The sequence below is a fragment of the Chlorella variabilis genome (assembly GCF_000147415.1).
Source record: "Chlorella variabilis unplaced genomic scaffold CHLNCscaffold_19, whole genome shotgun sequence".
Lineage (NCBI taxonomy): Eukaryota > Viridiplantae > Chlorophyta > Trebouxiophyceae > Chlorellales > Chlorellaceae > Chlorella > Chlorella variabilis.
The window spans coordinates 929,180-955,782 of NW_005435069.1; the positions used below are offsets into that span (position 1 = coordinate 929,180).

A 26,603-nucleotide genomic window follows, 5' to 3' on the forward strand; every position below is an offset into this window, starting at 1 on the left:
GGGGGCGGGGCGGGCAGGGAGTGTGGGCCAAGGGCTGGGTTGGGGGGAAGGCAAGGGTAGGGTAGGGAAGCAGCAGGGAGGCAGGAGGACGTAGGCAGCCTACACAAGCCAGGAGGCGGCCAGGCGTGGCAGCAGCGGCAGCTGCCGGGTACGCCACCGCTCGCCCCCGCCGCAGCAGGCATGCCCTGCCCTCCGCACCCACAAAGCCGGTGGTGACGTCGGTGGGGGCGCTGCCCTGCCCCTTCTCCTTGCCGCGCAGCTCGATGGCCACCTCCTCTGACGCATCGTCCAGGCGAGACACAAAGCCGATGCCCACCCAGGGGGGCGAGCCCGCGCGCGGGCACGGGTGCCGCAGCCTCAGCTCGTCGCCTGTGCGGCGGCGCGGTTTTGGGGGGTGGCAGCGAGGTGCACGGGGTCAGCAAGGTGTGGGGCGGGGCCAGTGAGGAGGGATTCCCACGCGACAGCTTGCCACAGGCAGTCCTCCCGCCAGCCGGGAGGGCAGCTGCCGTCCCATACCCACACACCTGCCCTGCCGCTCGCCCGGCCCACGACCAGGCACTTCACCGCTGCCACGCTGCCGCCCCGGCCCCAGCCAACCACCCACCGATCATGAGGCGCATGTCGGCAGAGTCCTTTGGGTAGTAGAAGCGCGCCACCACCTTCTTGTTGAGGCCCACCCCCCAGTGTACAGTCACATTCTCGCGCACCTGCACGCGCGCGGGGCGGGGTGTGGTGTGGCGGCGGCGGCGCCGCCGTGAAAAAAGCAGCCCTGCCCTAGCCGCCTGGCGCCTGCCCAGCGCGCTGCTCGCGCCCACCACCCCTGCCCTCCCCCCAAGCACCTGCTACCACGCCCTGACCGCCACACAGACCACACCACCACCTCCTCTCCTCCGCCACACAGAGCACACACACGCCCTCGTCTCCTCTACCACAGAGCACACACCTGGCACCACTCCCGTCACTACACACCACTGGCACCACAAACACACACACACACACACACACCACTGGCGCCACACCTGGTTCTCCTTCATCGCCTTGTCGTAGTCTGCCTCCAGCTTGATGAGGGGCCCAAAGATGTTTTGGTACTGGTAGGCGTCGTCGTACCGCAGAGCCACCGGGCACGGCTCCTCCTCCTTGCCGGGCTGGCTCAGCTCCTCCACTGCACGCCAGGCAGGCAGGCAGGCAAGCAGGCAGGCGGGCAGGAAGGTGGAGGTGAAGGGTGCGGCAGGGCACAACACGCGTGGAGCGGCGCTGCCGCTGTCAGGCAGCAGCTCCGCTGCCTGGCTGCGGCTGCTGCACCGCGGCGGGCCATCCAGCCAACCCTGCGGCTGCTGCACCGCAGGTGAGCAGGCAGGCAGGCAGGCAGGCAGGCAGGCAGGCAGGCAGGCGGGCGCACCAGAGGCGCCCGGGTTACTGCGCCACACCTCCTCCAGCCGCGTGACCTGGTGCACGCTGAGGTGGCGGGCACGCAGCACCTCATGCTCCCCGGGGGCCTGCAAGAGGCGGTACATACATACGCAGCTAGTTAGGGGGTGTGGCAACGCGTCGGTGCGGCGGCCGCAACGCGGGCCGGAGCAAGGCGGCAGCCAGCTTGCGAGGGCAGCGACATCCATCCTTGCCACCACACACAGCCACCACAGCGCACCACCCCAGCCGCCTTCACCTTGACCAGCCAGGCCACAAAGGCCCTGTCCTCTATCAGCGGCTGCCACTGGGTCATGTCTATGTTCAAGTCCTTGATGCCGGGGGCGGCGGGGGGCGTGTCCCGCGCCAGCAGCACCACTGCAGGAGAGGGAGGGATGGCGGGCGGGCAGGGGGCCAGTCAGGGTGCGCAGCGGTGTGCACAGGGTGCCCTCAGCCGTCTAGAAGACAAACGGCAGCAAGCCGGCCAGCTGCTCTGTGCCCTCCTTGGCCACACTGGGACACCCGCCCACCCTCTGCTGCCCCACCGCACCACCCACCCACAGGGCACCCACAGGGCACCCACCCGTGTTCTCGTCCTTGAGCGGCACGAAGCCCAGGGCAAACACGTTGCGGCTGCCGCTGCTGTAGCACTCCAGTACCGTCTCACCCAGCGGGGAGTCCTTGTGGAGGCCCACCTGCAGGCACACACGCATACGGGGCACGGGGGGAGCGGTGTGGGAGGCGGCAGCCCTCGTCCTTACTTGGCTGCAAGCCTGCTGGGCGCCTGGGGGTTGGGGGGCTGGCTCAGCGGAGGCTGTGGCGGGCAATCCAGGGAATCGCCCCTGCTCCCTCCTTCGCAGCGACCACACAACACGCAACACACGCCACACACACACCAGCTCCGCCTCCCCTGGCCATGCCACTTGTGCTGCTCACCTCCTTGAGCTTAGCCTTGACCAGGTGCGTGATGATGCAGGACGCGGTGCCCGTGACCCGCCCGTTGCAAAACCACTTGCCCGTGGTCAGGCACTTGACCACGCAGGCGGGGTTGTGGATGCCGCAGTAGCTGCAGGGAGGTGTGGGGTGGGGGGCCGAAGGGAGGCGGGCAGCAGGGGACAGAGGTTGGCAGCAGGAAAAATCTGGGAGGCGGCGCACTGCGGCTGCTGCATTCCGCTCTGCTGCGACTTGCACACACGCTCTCTGCACAGTCCCCAGCGGGTCCCTGCTGCCGCGCTGAGTGTTGTCGCAGGCCAGGCCAGGCACAGCAGCGGCTCGGCGAACAAGCAGCAAAGGGCAGGCGGCGGCCGCACGCACGCGCACGCCCACTCGGGCAGCTCTGTGGGCTGCTCCGGCGCAGCCTCCTCCGCGGCATCCTGAAAAGCCAGCTCCCCCAGGGCCACGTCCAGGCCCAGCGCTGCATCGCCCTGTGTGGGCTGGAAGGTGGGCACCTGCGGGGCGGCGGCAGCGGCGGCACCATGCGGTGATGTGGCGATCACGCCGCGGCGGCCCCACTGAAGCACCTCAAACACCTAGGCGGTCGTGTGAGGCCAGCTGGGCCTCCCGCGGCTGGCACAGGGCTGCCGCACTGGCCCACCTGCGACGCTTGCGGGAGGCTGAGATCGGCATAGTCGTCAAATGCGCCTGCCCCGCCCGCCTCCTGCGTCTGATTGAAGTCCAGAAACGAAAAGTCCACTTGCGACTGCAGCTGGGACTCTGTGATGTTGAAATCGAACGCCTGGCTGGCCCCCAGGCCCTGAGAGAAGCCCTCCATGGCGGCCAGAGGGCGAGGATGAGGCGGTAGCGGCGGGGAGGACTTGGGTACACTTCTCCCGCCATGTGGCGTCAAGCTGGCGCGTCGGCCGCCCTTCCCAGGGCAGGAGGGGCCTGGGCAGAGGCCTGGGCTCAGACCTGGGCACAGGTGCAAGCGCGCAAGAATAGGTCGATGATTCATTAGCTCCGCCACCGTCATCAATGCTATAGACCAATTCGCCGCCTGTCGGCGGTGCTCCAGCGGTGGCGCCGCCAACTGCATTCATGCAAACCTTGCGGTCACGTGAAGATTGGATGGCGTGGTTCGGTGTCCCACTCAGGATCAGTTTTGTCAGGGTTAAGCGAGCAAGGCCGTGGAAGCCGCCGCGGCTGTGCCGCTTCTTCAAGCGGCGGCACGGCGAACAACCAGGCGCCGTACTGTCCCGCCGCCCTCGCTTCTTTGCAATTTTTTTTTCTACAGGAGGCCCATTCACGGGGGCGGAGCTGCTCAGTCGCAGTTTCGGAGGGGCGACAGCGACGGGAGATAAACAGACTCTGAAGCTAGCTTCTGCACGACACTTCACGATGCCGCAGATATTAGAAGGCCCAGCGCGCAAAAGCTGCGAGAGGAGGGCAATGCCCTCTTCGCCAAGGCAGGGCCTGTGAATGGGCGATCGCTGCGGCTCATCCGCCTGCAGCTGGCGGCCGAGAAGTATGCCTAATCGTTCGAGATCAGCACTACAGGCAAGGCCAGGGGGAGTGGAGCACTCCAGGCGGCAGCGGTGGCAGCCGGAGCGGCCGCCAGACCGTGACGAGGCTCGCCTCCGCCTGAAAGGATGGAGAGTCACTCATTCCTCATTTTGTGCGGAATGCGTGCAGGTGAGGAGCGCGCCAAGGCCAGCAAGAACCTGGGCGCTGCAGCGATCAGGATGTACGAGGTTTGCGATGAGCCACGTGCGGCGCCGCTGGCGTGAGCCGCCGCCAAGCACTTCATGCTGGCCGCCGAGTATGGCAGCATCTGCATGGCCTCAGGCTGGCTGGCTGACTGCGCACACAAGGCCAAGGGCGCGTCCGACACCGGTGCGCACTGCGCTTTGCTGTAGCAAAAACAAAAACTGGTTTGACCAGCAGCCTGGCTGGCTGGACGCTGATGGGATGTGCTGCTACCCTGGATGTGCAGCGCTGGAAGAGCACGACGGGGATCTGCACGACATGCTGGGATGCGCGGAGCGCCTGCGCGCCTCCCTGGACGGCACGCGGGGCATGCTGGGCGGCGAGATGCTGCTGTCCATCGCAGGCAGGTCCAGACGCCATCCTGTGCTGAGCTGGAAGCCACCGCCGCCGCCGCACCTTCTGTTGCTTTCAGGCGGTACCCCAACAGCCCGCCCCGGCCGCATGCTGACAAGCTGTTCAAGGCCGGGGTCACGCTGTGCGATGAGGAGGACTTTTTTTCAGCGGCATACACCAACAGCGAGGCCAAGTGCGCACGCGCTGCTGCCAGCCCACCGGGCGCGTGCATTGCTGGACGCCGGGCTCACGCAAAGCACGGTGCGGCACGCAGCGCCGGCGCACAGGACCTTCGCCCTGCTGACCCGCATGCATGACCCGCTCGCTGCAGGCGCCCCCTGGAAGAGGCAAAGGCGGCGGCGGGGCGCTGCGGCTCCTCCGCCCTGAGGCAGCAGGCGGACGAGCTGCAGGCCTCGCTGTTCCTGCAGAAGTGCACCTGCGACTCGGTGCAGGCCTGCCACCAGGGCAGGCAGCTGCTGGACCAGGCCCTGGAGGGCGCCGAGGAGCTGGACATGGGGGCGGTGCACCTGGCGGCGGACCTCTTCAAGCAGGCCGCGGTGCTGACCAAGGAGGTGGATCTGGAGAATGAGGCCATCGCGCTGAGCGCGCTGGGCCGCCGTGAGCGCGCTGCGCAGCCTGCACGCTGCCGGGCTGCGTGCGCCAACTGGCACCTGCAATGCTGGGCAGCGCAGCCGCGCCGTGCCGTGACTGCATGGCACGGCAGGCTGGCGCGTGGGCTGGAGGGGTGGGGGCGCGCTGAGCCTGGAAGCCGCAGCACCTCGGGCACCATGCCCCGTGCCCGCCCGACTCCCTGCCTGCCAGGCCCTGCCTGGCCTGCTGTTGGGCGCCTGCCTGGCCTGCTGTTGGGCGCCTGCCTGCCTGCCTGCCTGCCTGCAGTGTACGACAAGGTGCTGTCGGACCGTTCTCGAGCCAAGGTCTGCTTCGTGCGCTCGATGCACCTAGCCAACTCCCTGTCGCCGCGCTCCTTCCAAGGCGAGGAGTGGTTTGTGGCGTGCAGCGAGGCGCTGCAGCGCTACCAGCGCGAGGCGGTGGCGCAGGAGGAGGCGGCGCTGGCTGCGGAACGCCAGCCGTACCTCGAGGTGGGCGCCTGGCGCCTGATCCAGCGGCGCGGGGGCAGGTGCCGGCAAGGGTGGTGCCCTGATGCATGCTCCCTCCCCCCCATGGTTGCCCTGTGCTGCCATGCCCTGTGTTGCCTCTCAGCATGCTGCACCCCCTGGCTGTCCCGCAGGAGCTGGGCAGCGTGCTGGAGGAGCTCAAGGCCAAGGCAACCGCCGCCCACACGCTGCTGGTTCACATCTATACCGCGCACCCGCCCGCCAACCCGGAGCACAAGCTGGAGGAGACCCCCAATGCGGACAACAGCAAGCGCCTGCTCAAGCAGGCCATCCTGCACTACCACCCCGACAAGGCGATGCAGGAGAGGTGCACCCGCAAGGAGGTGGTGCTGAGGGAGGAGATTGTGAAGGCGCTGAACAGCAAGTACGAGTTCTTCAAGTAGCGAGCGCGTCCTGCCACCATGTACAACCAGCTAACACCATTGTTATCTACTAGTTTGTAAGTTGTGTCTGCATCCTGCAATACTGTACAATCACCTGTTGTGGGCTAGCCAAGCCCGAAGCAGGATCCCAGCAGGCGGCGCAGGGCGCAGGAGCTTGCGCCGGCCTGGCTGGTGCGCCGCCTCAGCGCGGTTGCCCCACCGCCACCCTGCCCCTCCTCTTGAGTCTGCGTCAGCTCGCGTCACCACATGCCGAGGTCGGTCCTGCAGTGCGGGCATGCCGCTTGGGGCGGCTTGTCATTGGCTGCAGCTTCCTGAGTCACTCAGCCAGGCCTGTAGCCATTAGAGGAGGTGGGCAGGCTGGCCGCTGGCAGCTGGCAGCGGCTGTCGGCCACCCACCTGCTGCTCTGCACCGTCGGTACAGGCATGTCTTGCTCCACCGCCGCGCTCAGAAAGCCCGTCGCTGGCACCTGCTCGCAGCCTAGTGCTGGCGTCATTGCAGCGCGCTCCCTTCCCACCCCGCCCTGGCGCCAGCTGGCGCCAGCATCATTCTCCTTCCCCGCTGCACCCGCCTCAGCCAGGTGTGCCACTGGGGTGCTTGCTTTTGACTGCCACAAGTGCAGCAATGCCGGCGAATCAATCTGCGGCCACTGCGAGGCCACTGGCCGCTGTGCCTCCTCCTGCCACAGCCGCGGTCCTCGCTCCCACCACTTCTGGGGTGGATACAGCCAACCCTGCTCCTGCCACAGCGGCCGGTCAGGCTCCCACCACTCCCGCCGCTGGTACGGCCGATTCTGCTCCTGGCGTGGCGGCAGCACGAGCCGCTGGGTCGACAGCAGCTTCAGCGCTGCTGTGGCGGTGTGGTTGGTGCGCTGGGGCTGCGCCGGCGGTACGACCCACTCAGGTGGCGAGCCCTGCTGATGCGGCACGCCTGTTATCCGCCCACGCGCTTGCCCCTGCGCGGCTCCACTTCCCCCAGCTGCTTCCTCTGGCTTCCGCTGCACCGCCCCCCGCCTCCCCTCTGCAGCCACCGCCTCTGCACCGCCCCCTGCTGGCGATGGGAGTGCCTCCTCTGCCTGCGCTGATGTCACGTCGCCTCGTTGCCACGCTGGCGAACCCCCATCCGACAGCGGCCCTTCTGCCCGCTCCTCCTCGCTGCCCCAGCCGCTGAGCTCATCTGAAGAGCTGACGGCCAGGCGGGCCCGCTGCTGCGCCCGCTGCGGGGCCGCAGGAGCCATGGCGGCCGCCACGGGCGGGGGCGCAGGCCAAAACTGCCGCCGCGGCGCCACGACGGGCGCCAGGCGCCCGTGCATGCCACCTCTCGGCCGCCCCGCTGCCTGCTCCAGCTGGGGTACGGCAGCCTGCCACCTCTGCTGGCTGTGCTCCGGGGCCAGCTGGGCCGGGCCCTGGGCCGGCGGGTTTGGGCGGCTGCCACGGCCCTGGCTGGAAGAGGCAGCAGATGTGCTTGGGGAGGCGGGGCCTGGGCTGGGGGTGCCCGTCCAGCTGGGAGGGCTGCGTGGCGGGGACCCCGGCCAGGCGACGTCTCCCAGCTGGGGCTGCAGGCCCTGCAGGCGCCGCTGCTCCACCATCCATAGCATCTGCCGGCAGCGGTGCTGGGACACCCGGGTGAGGGCGGCGGTGAGGTAGGCGTGCAGCGCGGCCCCCGCCTCGCGCCCCGCCTGCTCGGCCAGCGCCTGTGTGGGCGCCACGCCCGCCGCGGCGCGCCGCGACAGCTGCGCGCTGCGGTCTGCCAGGCCCTGCATGCTGTGCGCCCAGTCCTGCGCCGCCAGCGCCTTGCGCATCTCGAGGGCGGCAAACCCCGGGGTGGCCTCCTGGCTGAGCAGCGCCGCCAGCGGCCGGCCCGACGCCGCCTCCGCCGCGGCGTGCGCCCTGCCAGCATCCTCGGCCTGCCGCGCCGCCAGCGTGGCAAAGGCGGCGGCCTCCTTCCGCCGCAGGCTGGCCATATCCATGCAGCGGTCGGCCATGCCGCACCAGGCCAGCGCCGCACCCTCTGCGGCGCACCCTCTGCGCCGCGGGGGCTCAGGAGGCGCTCGAGCAGCCGCCGCTGGGCAGGTGCGGCGGAGGCTGGCGGTCGGCCACCCGCTGCGCCCGCGCCCGCACCTTCTCATTCAGCCGCTCTATGAACTGCTCGAAGCCATCCAATGTGGCGCCCATGTCACGCAGCTTTGCTGCAGACTCTGCGAGAATGCCGTCCAGGCGGGCGTGCGCCTCCCTGCCCCGCCGCCGCCGCTCCTTGAGTTCGGCGCACGCCTCCTCGGTGGTGGGGTCGCTGCTGGCGGCGTCGGCCATGGCATTGACCAGCGTAAGTCGCCGCTGCTGAAGAACCAGGGGCCTGCCTGCAGGGCCACAGGGAGGGGCGGAGCTGGCGAAAACTGTTGGCGGTTGGCAGCGAGCCGGCTGTGTGAGCACCGCAGGGGCCTTGTAGGTAGCGAATTGGCGCTGGGGCAGCATGCTCCACTCACCCGTGTCCCCGCCGGTGTTTTCAGCAGCCTGTGCAGGGCATCCAGTTCGGTGATGGCGGCGGTGGCGGAGCCAACTCCCGGGTCCTGAAACGGCGCCAAATGCCCCCACAAGCGCCCCGGCAATGAGGGAGATATCTCGGGAGGGCTGGAGGAGGCAGGACAACGCTCAGGCCACGTGGAGGCGCAGTTGCTCAAAGCGGGGGCTCCTGTTTCTGCAGGGCTGCAAACGATTCGAGCCGTTGATGCCTCTGTGTCTCCCGCTGCGACCGCCCTTGCAGTTGTGTCAAGCAGCCCGCGTCTCAGCGCTGCCGAGACGGGGTGCGGCCTGCGCTGCCCGCTTGCTTGCCAGCAGGCCTGGTTCATGCCCACAAGATGCTCTGGATGGCCGCCCGACGCTGCCGCCAGGCTCACCTCAGTCCCGCCGCCGGCCGCTCCCCGCCTCACGTTGCCACCGCTGTCGCCGCCTGCCACCCTCCCCACACGCCTGCAGCCCCCCGCCCACGTGCAGCGCGTCGCCCAGCAGCGGCACGCCGCAGGCATTCAGCAGCTGCTGCCATGGTGCAGTTTTTCGAGGGCGAGCGGGCCTCGGCCAGGGGCCACAAGCTGGTCAGCGTGACCTACCTGCCCGATGCGGCGGCGGGGCCGCCCAAGGCCGTGCTCCTGTTCCACCACGGCATCGGCGAGCACATCGGGCGCTACAAGTCGAGTGAGCGGGCCTGCTCCGCTGCGCACATTGGCTGACACTGCCATGCCTCTTGCACACCCAGCACGCACCGCAAATGCACGCCCATGTGTCTTTTGCCGTCCTCTCCCCGCCACCACACACGCCGCACCCCCTCCCCGCGTGCGTGCAGTCTTCGAGCGCTTGGCCGAGGAGGGCATCGCGGTGTACAGCGGCGACATTGTGGGGCACGGCAAGAGCGACGGGGACCGCGCACTGGTGGAGTCCTACACAGATGCGGTGAGCGCCTGCCCGCCCCGTCCTGCCACCCTTCTGTGCGGCTGCCCTGCCGCCCTGTCCGGCCATGGCCTGCCGCCCTGGCGCAGCGCTCTGCACATCCGGCGCGACGCTCTGGCCCAGCATCGCAGTCCTGCTGCCCAGTGCCCACAGCAGCGCTGGCCAAGCGAGCCGTGCTGCTGAGGAGCGCCCCGCACGCCTGCCGCCGCCGACGCCGTTGCCCCGCCCGCCTTTCTTCCTTCCTTCCTTCCTGCCAGGTGGACGAGTTCCTGGCGCTGGCCAAGTTTGCGGGCGATGACGTGGCGCGGCGGTACCCCGGCGCTGCGCCCCCTCCCTTCTTCGTCGGCGGCCACTCCCTGGGCGGGCTGATTGCGTCCCTTGCCGCACACCGTGACCAGTCACGCTGGGCGGGCCTCATGCTGTGCTCCCCCGCTTTGGATGTGGAGATGGGGCCGGTGCTCAAGTGAGGGTGGCTGGGCGGTGTGGGAGCTGGGCGCTGGACGGGGCGGCGGACTAAAGTCGGATCGCCCTGCGGCGGCAATGCAGTTTCTGGAGGCAGCCGCCCGCTCTGGTTCCTGCCGCCGGCGCTGCGCCCCCGTGCATGCCGCCATCCCCGCGCCGCACCCACCTGCCTGCCCACGCAGGATCCAGGCGGCCCTGGGCGGCGTGCTGGCTGCGGTGGTGCCCAAGGCGCGCATCGTGCCTGCTGTGGACCCCAAAGACATGAACCCAGGCAGGAAGGGCGGGGCTGGTGGTGCTGGTGGTGGTGGTGTGTGTGGTGGTGGTATGTGGCTGAGTGCGCGTGTGTGGCTGGGTGGGGCCTGGCTACACGTTGGGCCAGGTGGCGGAGGGGTGGCGAGGTGGCAGGACGGCACAGAGCACTGCTGCGCCAATCTTCATCGTGATCCGCGTGCTTGCGCCCCCCCTACCCTTGCTGCAGACCCCGCCTGCGTCCAGGCATACATCAATGACCCACTCAATACCGGTGGGTAGGGTTGGGGGCGAGGTGGGTGCGGTGTGCGCATGGATGTGGCACGCATCCTGCATCCTGCAGCAGCCCTGCTGCGGCCGCCCGTCTCGCGCCTGCCACCTGCCTGCTGCCGCGCTGATTGGCTGACAACGACCTGCTGCAGTGGGCAACCTGGCTGCCCGCACCGCCAACGAGGGCCTCAAGGGCATGCGGTGGCTGCGCCCGCGCTGGCCCGAGCTCAAGCTCCCGCTCTACATGCACCATGGCGAGGCAGACAAGTGAGGGGCCAGGGCCGGTGGCCGTGCGAGCGTGTCCAGTGCCGCCGTGTGGGGGGCTGAGGGACAGCACGGGCACCCCAGCTCGGCGCAGGCCTGCAAATGTGTGCCGCATGCCATGCTGTGCCCACGCTGTGCCACGCTGTGCCACGCTGTGCCATGCTGTGCCACGCTGTGCCGCAGGTGCACCTCCCCCAAGGCCAGCCAGGCCTTCTACGCCGCGGTGGGCAGCTCCGACAAGACCATGAAGCTGGTACCGGGCGGCTACCACGAGGTCCTCTTCTCCCCGGGGGTCAGCGAGGGGCTGGTGGCAGGCATGACCGAGTGGATCAAGCAGCACCTGGGCGGCGGCGGCGGCGCAGCCAAGATGTGAGCGAGCACCCTGCCGGGCCTTGCTTGGTGCTGCCGCCAGCCTGTTTTCTTCAGGCCCTTGTGCCTGGTGTACGTATGTATTGATTTGAGGCAGGATGATTTGCACATGGGAAACAGTACAGTACATTGCTAATCAATGCTGGTACAGTAGCAATAGTTAACAGTGAGTTAGTCACAGGGGAGCAAACAAGGAGAGCGAGGGGAAGAATCGAGCAAGGCAGGAACGGGGAGGCAGCGGGCACACGGGAGCAAAGAGCGCAGAAGCTGGAAGCGAAAAGAGGCAGACAAAAATGGTCGCAGGCGGCGGCTGGCGGCCGCCGGCGTAGAGGCAGTGCCCACCCCGCGGCAGCTTGGGCTATGCCTCCACTGACCAGGGGCACTCCTGGCCCGCCCACATCGGCACCACCTCGCTGTCCCCAAACTGGTAGGTGGCAGGCACGGTCCAGGGCTGGCGCCGCAGCGTGATCTTGTCTGCAGCACAGGAGCAGACGCAGTGTGAGCCGCGGGTGCACGCCTCACCTCGGCATGCTGCTGCTGCGCACGCACCAAGCCCGAGCGATCCGCACAGCCACGCAAGCGTCCAGGCAGCCGACGGGGCCGAGCCGCCAGCCACGCGGCCTCACAGGCCAGCCACGCAACCACCCCGCCCACCCGTGTTGCGCGGCAGGCCGTAAAAGTCGGGTCCGTGGAAGGCGGCAAAGGCCTCCAGGTGCTGCAGCGCTCCGGCCTGCTCAAAGGCGTGAGCGTACAGGGCCAGGGCCACCGGGGCGCTGAACAGGCCCGCGCAGCCGCAGGCCGACTCCTTGGCGTGCTTGGGGTGCGGCGCTGCGAGGCGCGCCAGGCGGGGGCGGGGTGGAGGGTGGGGGTGGAGGCAGGGAGGGGACCGCGGGCGGCCTCGCGGCGCTGTGCGGCAGCGGCGGCAGTGACACAGTGCGCCGATGGGGAGCGGTTACCGATGGCCCAAGCTTGTTTTGTTTTCTGTTCTGTTCGCAGCAGCCAAGCCCCAGACCCAGCCCCCCACCCACCCACCCACCCGAGTCGGTGCCCAGGAAGAACTTGGGGGAGCCACTGGTGGCGGCGGCCGCCACCGCGGCGCGGTGCTCCTCGCGCTTCAGGATGGGCAGGCAGAAGGCGTGAGGGCGCAGGCCCCCCAGGAACAGCGCGTTGCGGTTGAGCAGCATGTGCTGCGGCGTGACCGAGGCGGCCACCGACGCGGGGCTGGCGGCCACAAAGGCGGCGGCGTCGGCGGTCGTGATGTGCTCCATCACCACGCGCAGCTCCGGGACCTGAGGCGGCGGCGGCGGCGGCGCGGGGGCAGGCAGAGGAGGTGGAGCAGGCGCAGGAGGCGGGCGCGTGGCGGCCGAGGGGCGAGCCGGGGCCAGCAGGCAGGCAGGCAGGCAGGCGGGCGGCGTGGGCGCCGCAGCCGCGCGGGCGCTGGCTCCTGAGCCACTCGCCGCCACGCCTTCAAACATCGCCGACGCCGCCGACGCCGCCGCACACACCCCACACCACACACACCCTACACGATATACACCCCAAACCACACAACACACACACACCACAACGTGCACTGCGCACCTCATCCAGCAGCGGCTTGAGCTTGGTTTCTATGAACACTTTCTCCCGATCGAAGAAGTCGACCTCGGGGTCGGTCACCTCTCCGTGGACCAGCAGCAGCAGGCCCGCCTGGCGGCGGCAGCGCAGGGGAGGGGGGCAGCAGGGGGCGGGCAGGTCAGGCAGGCTGGCCGGCCGGCAGGCAGGCCGGCAGGCAGGCAGGGGCGGGTGTCCCTGGGGAGGCAGCCTGGGCTGTGGGCGTGCAGCGTGCATGCATGAGGCGGTGGGGGAGGCATGGGGGGAAGGGGTGTGGGATGAGGCGGCGCCTGCCCTGCCCCCCGAGCGGCGGCAGGGTCCCGCTCGGGCGGCGTGCGCCGCGCGCTCAAGACGAGCGCGCGGCGGGGCGGGCAGGCGCGGCAGCGGTTGCTGTGGCCCCCTAATGGAAGTACGCGCAGCTGGCTGGAGGCAGCGGGCGACTAACGAAAGGGGCGGCGGCGGCGGCGGCGGCGATGCGCCAGTGCTGCATGCATCCGGCTGCGCGCCGCCGTGGTTGCCTGCACACGTGCACGCACGCCGAGCAGGCCATGCGACCCCATGCAAAGCCTGTGCAGCCCTGAGCCCTCTGGTGCCCTAGCCTGTGCAGCCCTGAACCCTCTGGTGCCCTAGCCTGTGCGGCCCTGAACCAGAGCGGCGATGATGCCCGACCGCAGAGCGGCAGCGGCAGGGCGTCGCCGCGGGGGCGCCCCACCTCGGCCATGGCCCTGAGCGTAGGCAGGCACTTGCGGAAGTCGGTGACCCCAGAGTCGCTGTTGGTGGTGGCACCTGCTGGGTATAGCTTGAAGGCCACCACGCCTGCCTGCGGGCGCCAGAGGCGGCAGCCATGCATGACGGTTTGCTGGCGGCTGGAACACGCGGGGTGCCCGCTTGCATGGCGGGGCCGGCAGGGTGTGGCGAGCGCCACGCATGCTCGACGGGGCTGCGCTGCCGAAGAACCTGGGATGCTGCACCGCACTGCGCACCTCCTTGGCGCGCAGCACCTCCTCCGGCGGCGTGTTGTCTGTGAGGTAGCAGGTCATGAGCGGGGTGAAGGCGGCGGCGCGGCTGGCGGGCACCGCGGCCACCACGCGCTGCCGGTACTCGCGGGCGGCGGCGGCGGTGGTGACGGGCGGCACCAAGTTGGGCATGATGATGGCGCGACCGTACTGCTGCGCGGTGTGGGGCACCACAGACTGCAGGCCCGCGCCGTCGCGAACGTGCAGGTGCCAGTCGTCGGGGCGGGTGATGACGAGCGTGTCGGGGGCAGCGCCCGCTGCCGCCGCCACCGCACGCCACTGCCGGCGGCCTGCTGCGGGGCAGCGCCGTTGCCTCACCGCTGCATTCTCAGGGGAGGGGATGAGAGGAGGGGCAGGAGTGGACAGCAGGACGGACCTCCCAGCATGCTGCTGAAAGGAACCGTGCCAGCGCTGGGACGATCGGCATCGGCCTCACCCGCGGTATATGACCTACGCACGAGGGTGGCACAGTGCTGCATCCTGCGGGTGATGGTGCCGCTCGACATAGCGTCCTGCATTGCACGCTGCCGGCGCGTGAGGCAGGGCGCACGATCGCCCAAGCAGCCGGAGATAGCGGGGGAGGGAGCTGGCGGCCGGGACAAGTCGCCGGCCGCGGCCTTTCCACCCGCCACCGGGGCGGGAGCCGGGGTGGCGGCAGCATGGTCCCAAAGCATCGCAACAATGCTGACTCTCTTTGATCGCTGTATCATGGCATCAATGCTGGGCCGCGGCGTGGCCAGGGTGTATGAGAGAGCACATATTGGGCAGGGCAGGTCTGCTGCGAACGTCAAGCGGGCAACAAGTTGTGCGCGAGTCTGAAGTGCCCCCTGTTCTATGTCGCATGACGGCACCCACCCTGCTGCATGCCCTACGTATCACATGCCACCATCCCCCGCCCATTAACAGGTCCACCGAGGGGCGCAACCGCCCAGCATGGCGCCGCCGCTTTCTTTTCGTGCAAGCCCACATCACATTGGCCCCTGCGCTCTGCCTCCGCATTCCTGGATCGCTCCATAGTCCCCGCAGCGCTCCGCCCAGCTTTTCTGGTCCTGGTTCTGCTAGTTAGCTGCGTGTGGCCTCGATCAAAATCCATTTCTGCAGCAGAGCGGCGCTATGTTTGAAGCACGGATCGCACAGGGTGGATTGCTGAAGAAGGTGTGCGATGCAGCTGAACTGGCGCAGGGGGGCCTGCAGAGGGGGCTGGCCGGGCCCACCGCCGGCAGGGAGTTCGCCCTCCCGACCTCCCCAGACCCCCAGCTCCGCTCAGCAGGCATCGATCGCTTACATGGAGCGATGGATGCAGCCTGCAGCGGCGCCGGATGGCAGCGGGAGCCGCAGGTTCAAACAACAGCCATTGCCAGCCCGTGATCGCTGGTGACCTCCTGCCCGCCCCCCGCAGGTGGTGGAGGCCATCAAGGACCTCATCGAGGATGCCAACTTCGACTGCAACAACAGCGGCTTCAGCCTGCAGGCGATGGACTCCAGCCATGTCAGCCTGGTGGCGCTGTCCTTGCGAGCAGACGGCTTCGAGCACTACCGCTGCGATCGGAACGTCAGCATGGGTGAGCGCCGCGGCGTCGTGCAGAGCTGGGCCTGCTGCCGCTGCCGCCGCCCGCCTTGCACGCCGCCTCCCCGTGCCCAGCCCTCGCCCTGCCTTCCCTACAACCTCGCAGGCATGAAGCTGGCCAACCTGTCCAAGATCCTGAAGTGCGCGGGCAACGAGGACGCCATCACCATGAAGAGCGAGGACAACGGCGACACCATCACCTTCATGTTCGAGACGCCCAGTGCGTGTGTCAGCCGCCCGCCCGCATGCCTGCCTGCCTCAGTTTCCGCCTGCCTGCATGCCTGCATGGCCTGTGCCTGCATGGCGTGCTGCGCTCGCGGCTGCAGGCGTGGCAGGCACCAGCCCTGCCGCGTGCACGCACGTGCGCCTGCTGCCTCCAGCTGGCGTGGTTGCCATGCGCAGCTCTCATGCCCGCCGCCGTTGCCATCTACACTCCCCCAGCTTGTGCTGCCTCCCCTCCGCCCCTCCTCCCACCCTGCCTGACCCCCTCCTGCCCGACCCCTGCTTCCCTGCCACACTCCCCGCCACCTGCCCAACTCACCATCCACACCGCGCCGCCCCGCCGCGTCCCGCACCGCCCCGCAGACCAGGAGCGGCTCAGCGAGTTTGACCTGAAGCTGATGGACATTGACAGCGAGCACCTGGGCATCCCGGAGGCGGAGTACGACGCCACCGTGAAGCTGCCGGCGGGCGAGTTCCAGCGGATAGTCAAGGACCTGTCGTCCATCGGGGACACGGGTGGGTAGGGGTGGGTGGGTAGGGGTGGGTGCGTGTGACGCTGGTGGGGTGGGTGGGGTTGTGGGCGCGCGGCAGGGTGGGACCGTGCTGGATGGGCGGGCTGGTGGGTGGGTTGTTGTGGGGGGGCTTCCCTGGGGTGGCTGCGTGCTGGCACGGCATGGGGCCAGGCCTTCTTGCTGGGGCTGTAGGCCCTGCCGCAGCCTGGTGCGGCCTGCAGGCATGCTGCGCTGCCCCCCGGCCTGCCTGCCATCCTCTCCTCCTGGCGCCTGCGCAGCTGCCTGCTGCCGTCCCTGCTGCCCCGCCTCGCGTCCGCCACCACACCCACCGCCGTTGCTGCCTGCAGTGGAGATCAGCGTGACCAAGGATGCCGTCAAGTTTGGCACCACCGGAGACATCGGCTCCGCCAACATTATGTGCAGGTGGGGAGGTGGACCAGGGGTGGGTGGGGAGGTGGACAGGGCATGGAGGAAGGGGGAGGTTTGGGTGAGGTGGGGGCGTGCCTGGGACCAAAGCAGGGATGCAGGCGTGCTTGCCGCCGCGCTTGTTGGTGGTTGGGCAGCGCCGCCGCTGCGTGCCTGCCCCCCAGGTGGACCAGCGGAGGCAGGTATGGCGGTGCCGCACCCATGCCCCCTGGTCTTCCGCCCTCCCGGCTGCCGCCTGCCCCGTCCCCCGACAACTTTCTTGCTGTTTTTTTGTTTGTCCCTGCTGTTGCTGCAGGCAGAACAAGAGCGTGGACAAGCCCGAGGAGAGCACCGAGATTGACATCAACGAACCAGTGGCCCTCACCTTTGCCCTGCGATACCTCAACTCCTTTGCTAAGGTGCGCACGCATGCCAGCAGCAGCTGACACACTGCGTGGAAGCGACACCGCCAAAGCAGGCGTGGTCGGGCGATGCAGCTGCGCAGGGCGCCGCTGGTCGCGCAGCAGTGGACAGTCGGGCTGGAATGCGCCCATGGAGTGCGACCGGCCATGCCTTGGGCGGTGTTTGCGGCCGCCGGAGGGCACCGGCGGGGCGCTCACCCCCCCAGTACCGCCCTCAACCTTCCCGCCGCCTGCCCCGCCCGCTGCAGGCCACGCCGCTGTCCACCCACGTGGTGCTGAAGCTGTCCAAGGATCTGCCCATTGTGGTGGAGTACCATGTGCCCGATGTGGGCCGCCTCGGCTTCTACTTGGCTCCCAAGGTGGAGGAGGAGGAGATGCAGGACTGAATTCACTGCTGCACCTGGGCTCAGGCCACGGGCAGGCTGGAAAGCAGCATGAACACGCCGGCGCTGAGGCGCGGTCATGACAGAGGATGGGGGGGGCGGGCGCCCGGGAACACGCCGCATTGTATTGTTAAGCAGCTGCTGCACGGTTGCCTCCCTGCCTCGCGTGTAACCGAATTCCTTGTGTTTAAGCCAGTGGACAGCAGGGTCGAGCAGTTCAATAGTGTTGGTTGTGCACAGGGTGACTTGAGCTGCTCACGCTGCAAGCCGCTGCAGACACTGCCACTGTACACATGTGCCTGTGTCCGGAGCCCTCCCTTGCCGCAGCTGCCGTTGCTGTTGCGGCCTGCCGCTTCCTGCTTGCGCCTACCGTCCTTTCAGTGCCAAAACACCTTCTACCTCCCTCACAACACGCCTCACCAGCACAACATGCAGAAAGTACACAAAAACAACGCTCGCGGCTGTCTGAGGCAGTGGAGCGTTTGAAGCCACGGCTGCAACAACCTCCAGTCCACACAGCGCACAGGCCTGCCCCGCTGACACACACCACACCGACGCAGATCACCCACTGGCCTTCCTGGCCTTCACTGGCCAGGAAGGCCAGTGAAGGCTGGGGGTGCAGGGGTGCAGCAGCGCCCTCCACCGCCGCTGCTGTCGGCGGCGGCGCATAATGCCAGCAACGGGTTTACCTCGCCCTCCTCTATGCCGAGCCGCAGATCTTGAATGCGCAGCTGGCGAACGCGCTCTGGGTCTCTCTGCTCGGCAGGCTTGAACCTCTCCTCGTTGAACTCACGCCGCACACGCAAAGTCAGCTCCCTGTGCTGCCTGGTGCCTGGTAGCGGATGGAAGCCAAGCACCCCGGGCAGGGAAAAGCACGCGTCGGCGAGCCAGTCGAGCCATTCCATGTCCCAGCGCGCTGTGCACCCAAGTGAAGTCTGGAGAGACGTGTGTGCAGTCAGGAGAGGCGGGCATGTGGAGCTGAACCCGCGGGAGAGACATGCGCTGAGCTGGCAGGGGCGGTGGGGCGGGGACGGACACTGCCATTGCCGCACCGCACCTTTGGCATTGCCCAGCAGCATTGTGTAGGCATCATCCAAGGAGCATCAGAGATGGATTTGATCAAGGCGTCACATGCATCTCTTTCATCCAGATTTTTCTGAAGGGCGCCACTCCTTTCATCCCTTCTGTGAAGGGAACCGATCCCGACTCCCAACAAATGGCAGCACCCTGCAGCACAGCCTGGAAACATTTGCTGTGCTGGAAACATTTGCTGTTCTCTGCCTGCGCTTGATCCAGTATCGTAGCAACTTTTGTGGATCTTTCAGCAGCATGTGTAACAGGCAACCACATACAAGCACGAGGCGCGTCATCAGCTCTCACGCCGCAGGGGCGCAACACACACTGCTGCTGCCAGCACGAATGATTCAATGCCGGCGCCGGGCTGTGTGCACAGACACTCCGTCCGTAGCAGGCCACTGACAGCCACAGGGCAGGGGTGTGGGCGGCAGCAGAGCTGCTCTTCCCGCCGCATGCGCATGGCAGGCCAAGGCGTCTGCCCGCCTCCCACAGTGCCCCTGCTTCCCCAACGCCGGGCACCGCTGGGCCGCAAGCCTCACCTGCAGCAGCCGGCCAACACATCACCGCTTGTGGGGCTTGTGCTTCCTCTGCGTCATGGCGGCGGCGCTTGGTGCCCTCGTCTTTCCTCCCGTGACCTCCTTGCCGTGCTTGCAGGTGAGCAGGGAGACCGGTGGCGAGGGCAGCGCCCACCAGGCAGGTTTGCATAGAACAGGCATAGCTTGCATTACGCAGCTGGCAGTGACTGTCAGCGGCACCATGGCAGGCCTCAGCTGCCAGCGTTGGGCTGTGCCATTGGTTGGCAGTGGCTGGGCAGTAGGGTGCGTGGTCCAGCAAGCGATGGCATTACACAGCACAGAGGCAACGCACAAGCTTATGTGAACAGCAACAAAACCAACGACACCCCTCAAGGCTGTCTGAGGCAGTGGCGCGTTTGATGCCGCGGCGGCAACAACCTCCAGTCCACACAGCCCTCAGGCCTGCCCCGCTGGCACACACCTCACTGACGCAGATCACCCACAGAGGAAGGCCCGTGCAGGCTGGGGGTGCAGCAGCGCCCTGGTTGCACCACACACATGAGACCGGCCCACGGATGCCGCCGCGCCAGGGCCCTCTCCTTCTCCCTCCCTCACACCACGCCTCACCAGTACAAGATGCAGAAATTACACAAGTGGTGGTGTGGCTCGGTAGGGTACCTGACAGGCCCTCAAAACACAGCACCAGCCCCCTGATGGTGTTGTCTCGAGTGCAGCAGCGACGCGTGCCCTCCTGGCAGCGCCAGCGCATGCTCGCTGCCTGGCGCTTCCTCCAGTTCATGCTCCTCTGACGACGAGCGCCGTAGCTGGTGGCACAGCGGCAGGTCCAGCACCCCTGTGGGCGTGTCTGAGGCCGGTGCATCCTGCCGCAGCTCCTCCTTGGTTGCCGCCGATGCTACCCCCGCAACAGGTGGCTCGGCCTGCTGTTGTGGTGCTGCCGCTGCGGCTGCCTGCTGCTCAGCCAGACAACCACTTGCACAGTAATCATCGGCAATGACTTGACCGTGCCGTCTGAGCTGCTCCTCCGCTGATGCTGCCTGCAAGCAGCATTTGCAAGCCAGGCACGGGTGCAGCACAGTAATCGAGGCAGGCATGCAGGCATCTTGCAAGACAAGAGCAGGACTCACGCAGGTAGTCAAGCCAGCGCCTACAAGGCGTCCCCAGCCTGCTGCCAGTCCCATCCACCACACATCCCTCACACAGCTCTCCCACACTCCCACACCTCAGCCCTCAAGCTCACCAGCTCTAGCTGCTTGTGGCAGGCTGCACACAGGTCGGTTACCGGCACGCCCCGCATCTCCTCCACCACCCGCGCAGGCAGCTCTATGCGTGCAAGCTCCACAATCCTGATTGGGCGACGCTCAAGGGCCGCGCTCAGCTCCTCCTGCGCCTGCCGCGCCCTGACCCGGTAGAACCTGGCGCGGGCTGCGCACGAGGCAGCTACCCGCCTGTGTGCGGACGTGCTGCCCGCGCAGCACGCTGCCTGGGCAGCGGCCACCTGCCATTCACGAAAATTGCGCTCCAGGCGAGCGGCACAGAACTGCATGGCAGTAAATTGAATGGCGTGAGGCCGTGGTGAGGCCAGCAGTGGTGAAGAGTGGGGTCGCCGCGCCGCCGCTGCTGTCGGCGGCGGCGCATAATGCCAGCAACGGGTTTACCTCGCCCTCCTCTATGCCGAGCCGCAGATCTTGAATGCGCAGCTGGCGAACGCGCTCTGGGTCTCTCTGCTCGGCAGGCTTGAACCTCTCCTCGTTGAACTCACGCCGCACACGCAAAGTCAGCTCCCTGTGCTGCCTGGTGCCTGGTAGCGGATGGAAGCCGAGCACCCCGGGCAGGGCGTAGCACGCGCCGGCGAGCCAGTCGAGCCATTCCATGTCCCAGCACGCTGTGCACCCAAGTGAAGTCTGGAGAGACGTGTATGCAGTCAGGAGAGGCGGGCATGTGGAGCTGAACCCGCGGGAGAGACATGCGCTGAGCTGGCAGGGGCGGTGGGGCGGGGACAGACACCGCCGTTGCCGCCCGGCACCTTTGGCATTGCCCAGCAGCATTGTGCAGGCACCACCCAAGGAGCACCAGAGATGGATTTGATCAAGGCGTCACATGCATCCATTTCATCTCGGGGAGGAGACTTGATCCGACCAGAACCAATTGGTTGCAACAGGCGGCGCCCATGCTGTGCAGCTCAGCGGGGCCCCCAAATCTGGCCCCATCATCTCATCGCAGCCACAAGCAGCTGTGTGCCCTATTCACAGCTACTTTCAGGCCATTGATAGCTCACACAGTGCTGTCAAGCTCTCCTCCACGAGCCACCTCGTCCACGACTGCTGGTGGGTAGGCCACTGCCTGCCTTGGGAGGCCACTGCCTGCCTGAAGGTCAACCTTGTGGTTTGGGAGGGCTCGTGGGGAACAGAAGCGACCTGCTCGCCCCGCCTACTGGCTTTGACAGCTTTGAACTGTGGACGGGAGCAGCTGTTCGATGGCAGCAGCAGCTGTTTGCTGAGGAGAGACCCCAGGCCTGCCAGGCCAGCAGTGCTTGCTTGCGAAAGGCTGCACACCCAATCGGCTGACGCGCGGTGCGCGCTGAAGCGAAACGTTGTGCAACGGCGGGACCGCCCCAGGCAGAATGACTGCCGCCTTGCCCCCATCCATCAGTTGATCCTTCTTGCCCATGCCGCTCTCCCCTGCAGGCTAACGTCGACATGCGGGCTGCAGTGGTAAACCCGTTGCATGAAGAGGCTGCCCAGCAGGAGCAGCAGCCTGCCAAGACGCGGGACTGGAACCTTGCCAAGCGGCTGCTGCTGGCGGCTCACCGCTACTTCTTTGCCTTCCTCTGGGGTGGCATGTGGGCGGTTGGCCTGATCACGAAGCTGGCACCCCCCTGCTGGCCTTTCCACCTTGCTTTTGACGGCTGGTGGGCGGCGGTGTTCATCTTCGCCGCGGCGGGGGTGGCCTCCGCAGTGGGCGCCAGCCAGCTGAAGCGTGTTCCGTCGCGGGCTATGGCCCTGGCTGCGGCCTCTCTTCTGGTATCCCTGGCGCACACGGGACCATGCATCAACGGCTACAATGCCCTGGCCATCACCCAGCACGCCACCGTGCCCGCCCTGTCAGGCAAGTGGCGCGCCAGTGCCATGCCTGCCGCCAGGTGGGCATGCACACCAGCTGTCGTCATGCGCTGGACGTCACATGCTGCCTGCCTGTGCAGTCATGGCGCTGCTGCGGGCGGGATGACCTGCGCGCTCATCATTGATGCCAAGGCGCCCACCTACTCGACGAGCCCCGCAGCGCTGCTGATCATTGTGGTTGGCTGCGCTTGGGGAGTGTCGAAATGGTTCATGGGGGAGGTGGACAGCCTGCGTGCTACCTTCTTCCAGCAGGCTGCAGGTGAGGCGCCACCTGGGCTGCCACCTCAGCGAGCGCCATCTGACAGCCAGCCGGGCTGCCCTAGGCAGCATGCTGCGTGCACTGTCCACCCGCTTCACCTCACCCCTTGTGCGAATGCGTTTCTGCAGACGCCGCCGGTGGTGTGGAGCTGGCGCCAGTGGCCGACCAGGGCGGGGCGGCTGCGGGCAACGCCGCCGTCGCTGCTCGTGGCTGATGGTCAGGTGTGTGCCACCCCTGTTCCTGCCAGCCTGGACTCCCAACGAGTCACACGCTGCTGAGCTGCCTGCGCCCGCCTTAACTAAAGGCTGCTGGAAGCTGGCCGCTGCTGCCGCGACCTGCTGCTGCCAGCCTGCCATGCTGACGTGATTTGGTTTCCTTGTGCTGCAGGGTGCATGGACCCAAAACGCCAGCTGTCGGCGCTGGGCAAGCCCTGAGCGCAGCTTCGACAGGCATCGCCAGCACCTGCGGGCAGCTGTCTGCAGACGCCACAGGCAGGCACCACCTTCCCGCAAATTTCTAAAGCAAAATGGTTTTGCTATGCTGTTCTCTGCCTGCGCTTGATCCAGTATCGTAGCAACTTTTGTGGATCTTTCAGCAGCATGTGTAACAGGCAACCACATACAAGCACAAGGCGCGTCATCAGCTCTCTCACCGCGGGTGCACATCACACACAGCAGCTGCTGGCACGGATTCTTCATTGCCAGGGTGTGCGCACAGACACCCCGTCCGTAGCAGCCCCCTACCAGCCACAGGGAAGGGGTGTGGGCGGCAGCAGAGCTGCTCTTCCCGCCGCATGCGCATGGCAGGCCAAGGCGTCTGCCCGCCTCCCACAGTGCCCCTGCTTCCCCAACGCCGGGCACCGCTGGGCCGCAAGCCTCACCTGCAGCAGCCGGCCAACACATCACCGCTTGTGGGGCTTGTGCTTCCTCTGCGTCATGGCGGCGGCGCTTGGTGCCCTCGTCTTTCCTCCCGTGACCTCCTTGCCGTGCTTGCAGGTGAGCAGGGAGACCGGTGGCGAGGGCAGCGCCCACCAGGCAGGTTTGCAGAGAACAGGCATGGCTTGCATTACGCAGCTGGCAGTGACTGTCAGCGGTACCATGGCAGGCCTCAGCTGCCAGCGTGGCTGCGCGATCGGTTGGCAGTGGCAGGGCAGTGTGGCTCGTGGTCCAGCAAGCGATGACATTACAAAGCACAGAGGCAACGTACAAGCTTATGTGAACAGCAACAAAACAACGACACCCCTCAAGGCTGTCTGAGGCAGTGGCGCGTTTGATGCCACGGCGGCAACAACCAACTCCAGCTTCTCCCAGCCCACAGCTCACCCATCCGCCGGCCGCCTCACTCCACACCCTCACATCTCCGCGGCCAGCGGGCCAGCCGGCTCCGCGGCCATCGTCCCTGCAGGCTCCGCCGCCACCGCGGGCGGGGCCTTGGTAAGGAACCCCTGCGGGTTGGCCACCGTCCAGCGCCAGTGGTCGGCGCACATGTCGTGCAGGGAGCGGCGGGCGCGCCAGCCCAGCTCCGCCTCCGCCAGCTGCAGAGGGCAGGCGCACGCGTGTGTAGTGTGAGGGTGCACAGGAGAGGATGGACAGGCGCCGGGTAGCACAAGGGCAAGGCAGCCGCCCGGAGAACCGGCGGCGCTGTGTGAGCCAGAGCCTCTTGCCGAGCCAGGGAGGCAGCCCAGCACCGGCACCTGGGGCGAGGCGTAGACGGCGGCGGCATCGCCGGCGCGGCGCCCCGCCAGCTCGCGCGGCACGCTGCGCCCGCTGGCCTCCTCGAACGCCTTGATCATCTGCGGCGGGGGGTGCCAGCAGCCCGCTGGTTGGCGCCAGCCAGGATGTGGGGGACTGTGTGTGGGGTGCACCTGGTGCTGCTAAGAGCATCACCAGCCCCGCCAGCGCGCATCTATGGGCCTGGGACAGACGTCAGGCAAGCACAGCGCATGGCTCCAGGCATCCCCCACTGCCTCTGCCAGCCCACCTCCATCACCGTCTGCCCGGTGCCGGTGCCCAGATTGATGGGCTTGCAGGCCAGGTCTGGGGCCGCAAACAGCCGGCGCAGCGCCGCCACGTGGCCCTCCGCCTGCACGGGGCAGCGCAGCAGCACTAGCGTCGCGCTGCGCGGCGACGCAGCCGCGGCAAAACCTCCCACGTCCTGGAGGAGCCACCACCCCCCGCGTCCACCATGCTGCTCTCTCCACCTCTCCCTGCCTCCCCCCCTCACCAGGTCCATCACGTGGATGTAGTCCCGCAGCGCGGTACCATCACGGGTGGGGTAGTCGGTACCATACACCTGCTCAGGAAGTTGGGGGGGCGGGCAGGGCATGGAGGTCACTGCGGAGATGCATGGCCCCAGCTGGGGGCACCTTGGTTGTGGCGCGCGCCGCTTGCAGGGCGGTGCAGGCAGCGTGTGGTTGTGCCTCAGGCTTGCGACCCGAGCCAGCCCTGCGCACGCGCCTGCAGCTTGGGGCGCCGCCCCAGCACCGCCTCGGTGATGCATGGCATCAGGTTGGTGGGCATCTGGGGGTGCTCGCCGATGCGCCCTGCTGCACAGGCGCGGGCGTGGTGGAGGGCAGGTTGCCCAACCATTGGCCATACGGCATACAGAAAACACAACCCCGCCTCTCCAACCAGCCAGCCAGTACTCCCGCGCAGAGCACCACCGCCAGCCCTGAAACCAGCCACAATCCCCAGCACTGCCGCAGGCACAGGCTGGGGCCCACCGGAGGGGTGCGCCCCCACAGGGTTGAAGTAGCGCAGCAGCAGGATGCACCAGCGCGGGTCGGCGGCCGCCACATCGCCCATCACTTCCTCCATCATCACCTGCATCGGAGGGGATGAGCCGGGCCTTGTGTGCTGGTTGTGTGGGCGGGCGGGGCCGTCGGACAGGAGAAGTAGCGCGGCAGGCCGGCTGGCTGGCTGGCCGGCAGGAAAGCAGCAACGCTTGCCTTGGTGCGGCCGTAAGGGTTCAGGGCGTGCAGAGGGGCCGACTCATCAATGGGCACCTTCTCCGGCTCCCCGTACACGCAGGCAGACGAGCTGAACACCAGCTGCAGCCAGCAGGCATGTGCGGTGGGGCTCAGCGGGGCTGCAGCGGCGGCCCGACGATGCTCGTGGGCCGAGGGTAAGGGAGGCGCTTTGGTGGCAGTGCCAGCACAGCGCTTGCGCATGTGGCGGCGGCCCCACCTGGTGGCACCCCGCCTCCTGCATCGCCTGCAGCAGCGCGACTGTACCGCCCACGTTGTGATCATAGTACTTCAGAGGGTCCGCCACGCTCTCACCCACAGACCTGGCGAGGGTGGGGGGGTGATGGGCAGGAATGAGAAGGGGTGGGACAGGCATGGCGAGCAAGCGTGGTGCCAGGGAGCGCCACCGGCAGCGTGGCAGCTGGGGGCTTGGGGTGGGGGCAATGCTGCGGCCACAGCGCCCCTGCCTCACTTCTTGGCGGCGAAGTGGATGACGGCGTCGATGCGGCGGCTGCGGAACACCGGCAGCACCTGGCCCTTGTCGCGCACATCGGCCTGCATGGGACAAGGGAGGAGGGGCTTTGCTGTTTGGAGGGGAAGCCACTGGAGCGCATCCATACACCAGGAGCCCACACACACAGTCCCAAGCACCACTCCCGAGCGAGGAGGATGCAGCCGCGCGCGGCACCTTCACAAAGTCGAGCCTGGCGGCGTGCCCGCCTGCCAGCTCCTTCAGGCGGTGGAAGCACTCCTCATACGAGTTGGAAAGATCGTCCAGAATGGTCACGCCATAGCCCGCCTCCAGCAGGGACAGCGCCGTGTGGCTTCCTGCAGAGCTTGCCGAGGAGAAGGGCGGGGCGGGCGGGGCGGGCGGGTTGGGAGCAGTGCCGCGAGGTCGAATGTCAGCCAGCTCAGGCGCGCTTGCTCCCGCGCCTGTTTCTTGGCAGGGTTTGAGAGTGCTGGGTTTGGCATGCGTGCTAGGCCGGCGCATGAAAGGCAGCTGCTCAACCCGGCCGCCGCGGCCGCCGCCCCGCCCCGGCGGCTGCAGCAGAGCTCCAGCATGGCGCCAGAGCAGCCCAGCGCCACATCGCTCAGGGTGTGAGCGGCCTGCCGGCGCAGAGAGGCCCCTTGGAGCGCTCACACACCCAGACGCACCTATGAAGCCCAACCCGCCGGTCACCAGGATGTGCTGCGGGCCGTTCATCTCGGTAAAAGTATGCTTGCTTATGCGTGGAAGCCCTGCAGGCACCTGGAGACTTGGCGCTGTACGCGGCGGCAGTACAGCTGATCTGAGAGGTGATCAATTGGCTCTGCACACGCCCACACACACCCTGTGAGAGTCAGCTGCAATGGATCGCAAAGCCGCAGCAGAGGCTCGGCGTGCCAAGTTGCTGGCCCGGGGCGACGATCGCCTGGCCAGGATCACGGGGACGCTACAGGAGCCCTCCCCCGTCGCAGGAGCCCCGCCAGGTGCGTCGCCGACGGGCACCCGCGCCATCACCAACCCAAGCCC

At 67.7% G+C, this 26,603-nt stretch overlaps 6 protein-coding genes across 6 annotated transcripts in view; 3 read left to right on the forward strand and 3 right to left on the reverse strand.

Annotated features, from left to right (window-relative positions):
* CHLNCDRAFT_137486 (hypothetical protein) overlaps positions 1-3,178 on the reverse strand; it is a gene marked incomplete at both ends in the record, with an annotated part of 8,281 nt that extends 5,103 nt beyond the window's left edge. Inside the window, 9 exons of the mRNA XM_005845167.1 lie at positions 203-369; positions 605-707; positions 1,020-1,162; positions 1,400-1,496; positions 1,667-1,785; positions 1,991-2,102; positions 2,344-2,473; positions 2,734-2,855; positions 3,002-3,178. Of these exons, the coding sequence (XP_005845229.1) occupies positions 203-369; positions 605-707; positions 1,020-1,162; positions 1,400-1,496; positions 1,667-1,785; positions 1,991-2,102; positions 2,344-2,473; positions 2,734-2,855; positions 3,002-3,178 (1,170 nt within the window). The remainder of the gene's footprint in view (positions 1-202; positions 370-604; positions 708-1,019; positions 1,163-1,399; positions 1,497-1,666; positions 1,786-1,990; positions 2,103-2,343; positions 2,474-2,733; positions 2,856-3,001) is intronic.
* A 970-nt stretch (positions 3,179-4,148) lies between these two features.
* CHLNCDRAFT_137487 (hypothetical protein) lies at positions 4,149-5,962 on the forward strand (the record flags this gene model as incomplete). The annotated part of the gene is made up of 6 exons (XM_005845049.1): positions 4,149-4,236; positions 4,337-4,457; positions 4,523-4,636; positions 4,775-5,061; positions 5,341-5,543; positions 5,693-5,962. The coding sequence occupies 6 exons, from the start codon at positions 4,149-4,151 to the stop codon at positions 5,960-5,962; spliced, it is 1,083 nt and encodes a 360-aa protein (XP_005845111.1).
* A 3,035-nt stretch (positions 5,963-8,997) lies between these two features.
* CHLNCDRAFT_137489 (hypothetical protein) lies at positions 8,998-11,018 on the forward strand (the record flags this gene model as incomplete). The annotated part of the gene is made up of 7 exons (XM_005845050.1): positions 8,998-9,148; positions 9,297-9,403; positions 9,658-9,863; positions 10,045-10,151; positions 10,341-10,385; positions 10,534-10,648; positions 10,829-11,018. 7 exons carry the CDS (start codon positions 8,998-9,000, stop codon positions 11,016-11,018), a joined length of 921 nt encoding a protein of 306 aa, XP_005845112.1.
* Positions 11,019-11,372: 354 nt separating this feature from the next.
* CHLNCDRAFT_137490 (hypothetical protein) lies at positions 11,373-14,129 on the reverse strand (the record flags this gene model as incomplete). Its single annotated transcript, XM_005845168.1, has 7 exons — positions 11,373-11,488; positions 11,669-11,842; positions 12,051-12,303; positions 12,596-12,703; positions 13,320-13,427; positions 13,591-13,916; positions 14,078-14,129. The coding sequence occupies 7 exons, from the start codon at positions 14,127-14,129 to the stop codon at positions 11,373-11,375; spliced, it is 1,137 nt and encodes a 378-aa protein (XP_005845230.1).
* Positions 14,130-14,630: 501 nt separating this feature from the next.
* On the forward strand, positions 14,631-17,320 carry CHLNCDRAFT_59751 (hypothetical protein). The gene is made up of 7 exons (XM_005845051.1): positions 14,631-14,778; positions 15,023-15,185; positions 15,297-15,410; positions 15,776-15,928; positions 16,272-16,347; positions 16,646-16,748; positions 17,000-17,320. The coding sequence occupies exons 1-7, from the start codon at positions 14,737-14,739 to the stop codon at positions 17,135-17,137; spliced, it is 789 nt and encodes a 262-aa protein (XP_005845113.1). The 5' UTR covers positions 14,631-14,736; the 3' UTR covers positions 17,138-17,320.
* Positions 17,321-23,476: 6,156 nt separating this feature from the next.
* Positions 23,477-26,294, reverse strand: CHLNCDRAFT_137493 (hypothetical protein; the record flags this gene model as incomplete). Its single annotated transcript, XM_005845169.1, has 11 exons — positions 23,477-23,659; positions 23,819-23,917; positions 24,106-24,207; positions 24,349-24,417; positions 24,609-24,670; positions 24,848-24,947; positions 25,067-25,174; positions 25,311-25,413; positions 25,563-25,645; positions 25,779-25,918; positions 26,246-26,294. 11 exons carry the CDS (start codon positions 26,292-26,294, stop codon positions 23,477-23,479), a joined length of 1,098 nt encoding a protein of 365 aa, XP_005845231.1.
* Positions 26,295-26,603: the final 309 nt, after the last annotated feature.

Coding starts and splice junctions, on each gene's coding strand:
- CHLNCDRAFT_59751 (XM_005845051.1), top strand. CDS start 14,737: ATGTTTGAAGCACGGATCGCACAGGGTGGATTGCTGAAGAAG. Junction 15,411..15,775: donor CTTCATGTTCGAGACGCCCA/GTGCGTGTGTCA, acceptor ACCGCCCCGCAG/ACCAGGAGCGGCTCAGCGAG. Junction 15,929..16,271: donor GTCGTCCATCGGGGACACGG/GTGGGTAGGGGT, acceptor TGCTGCCTGCAG/TGGAGATCAGCGTGACCAAG.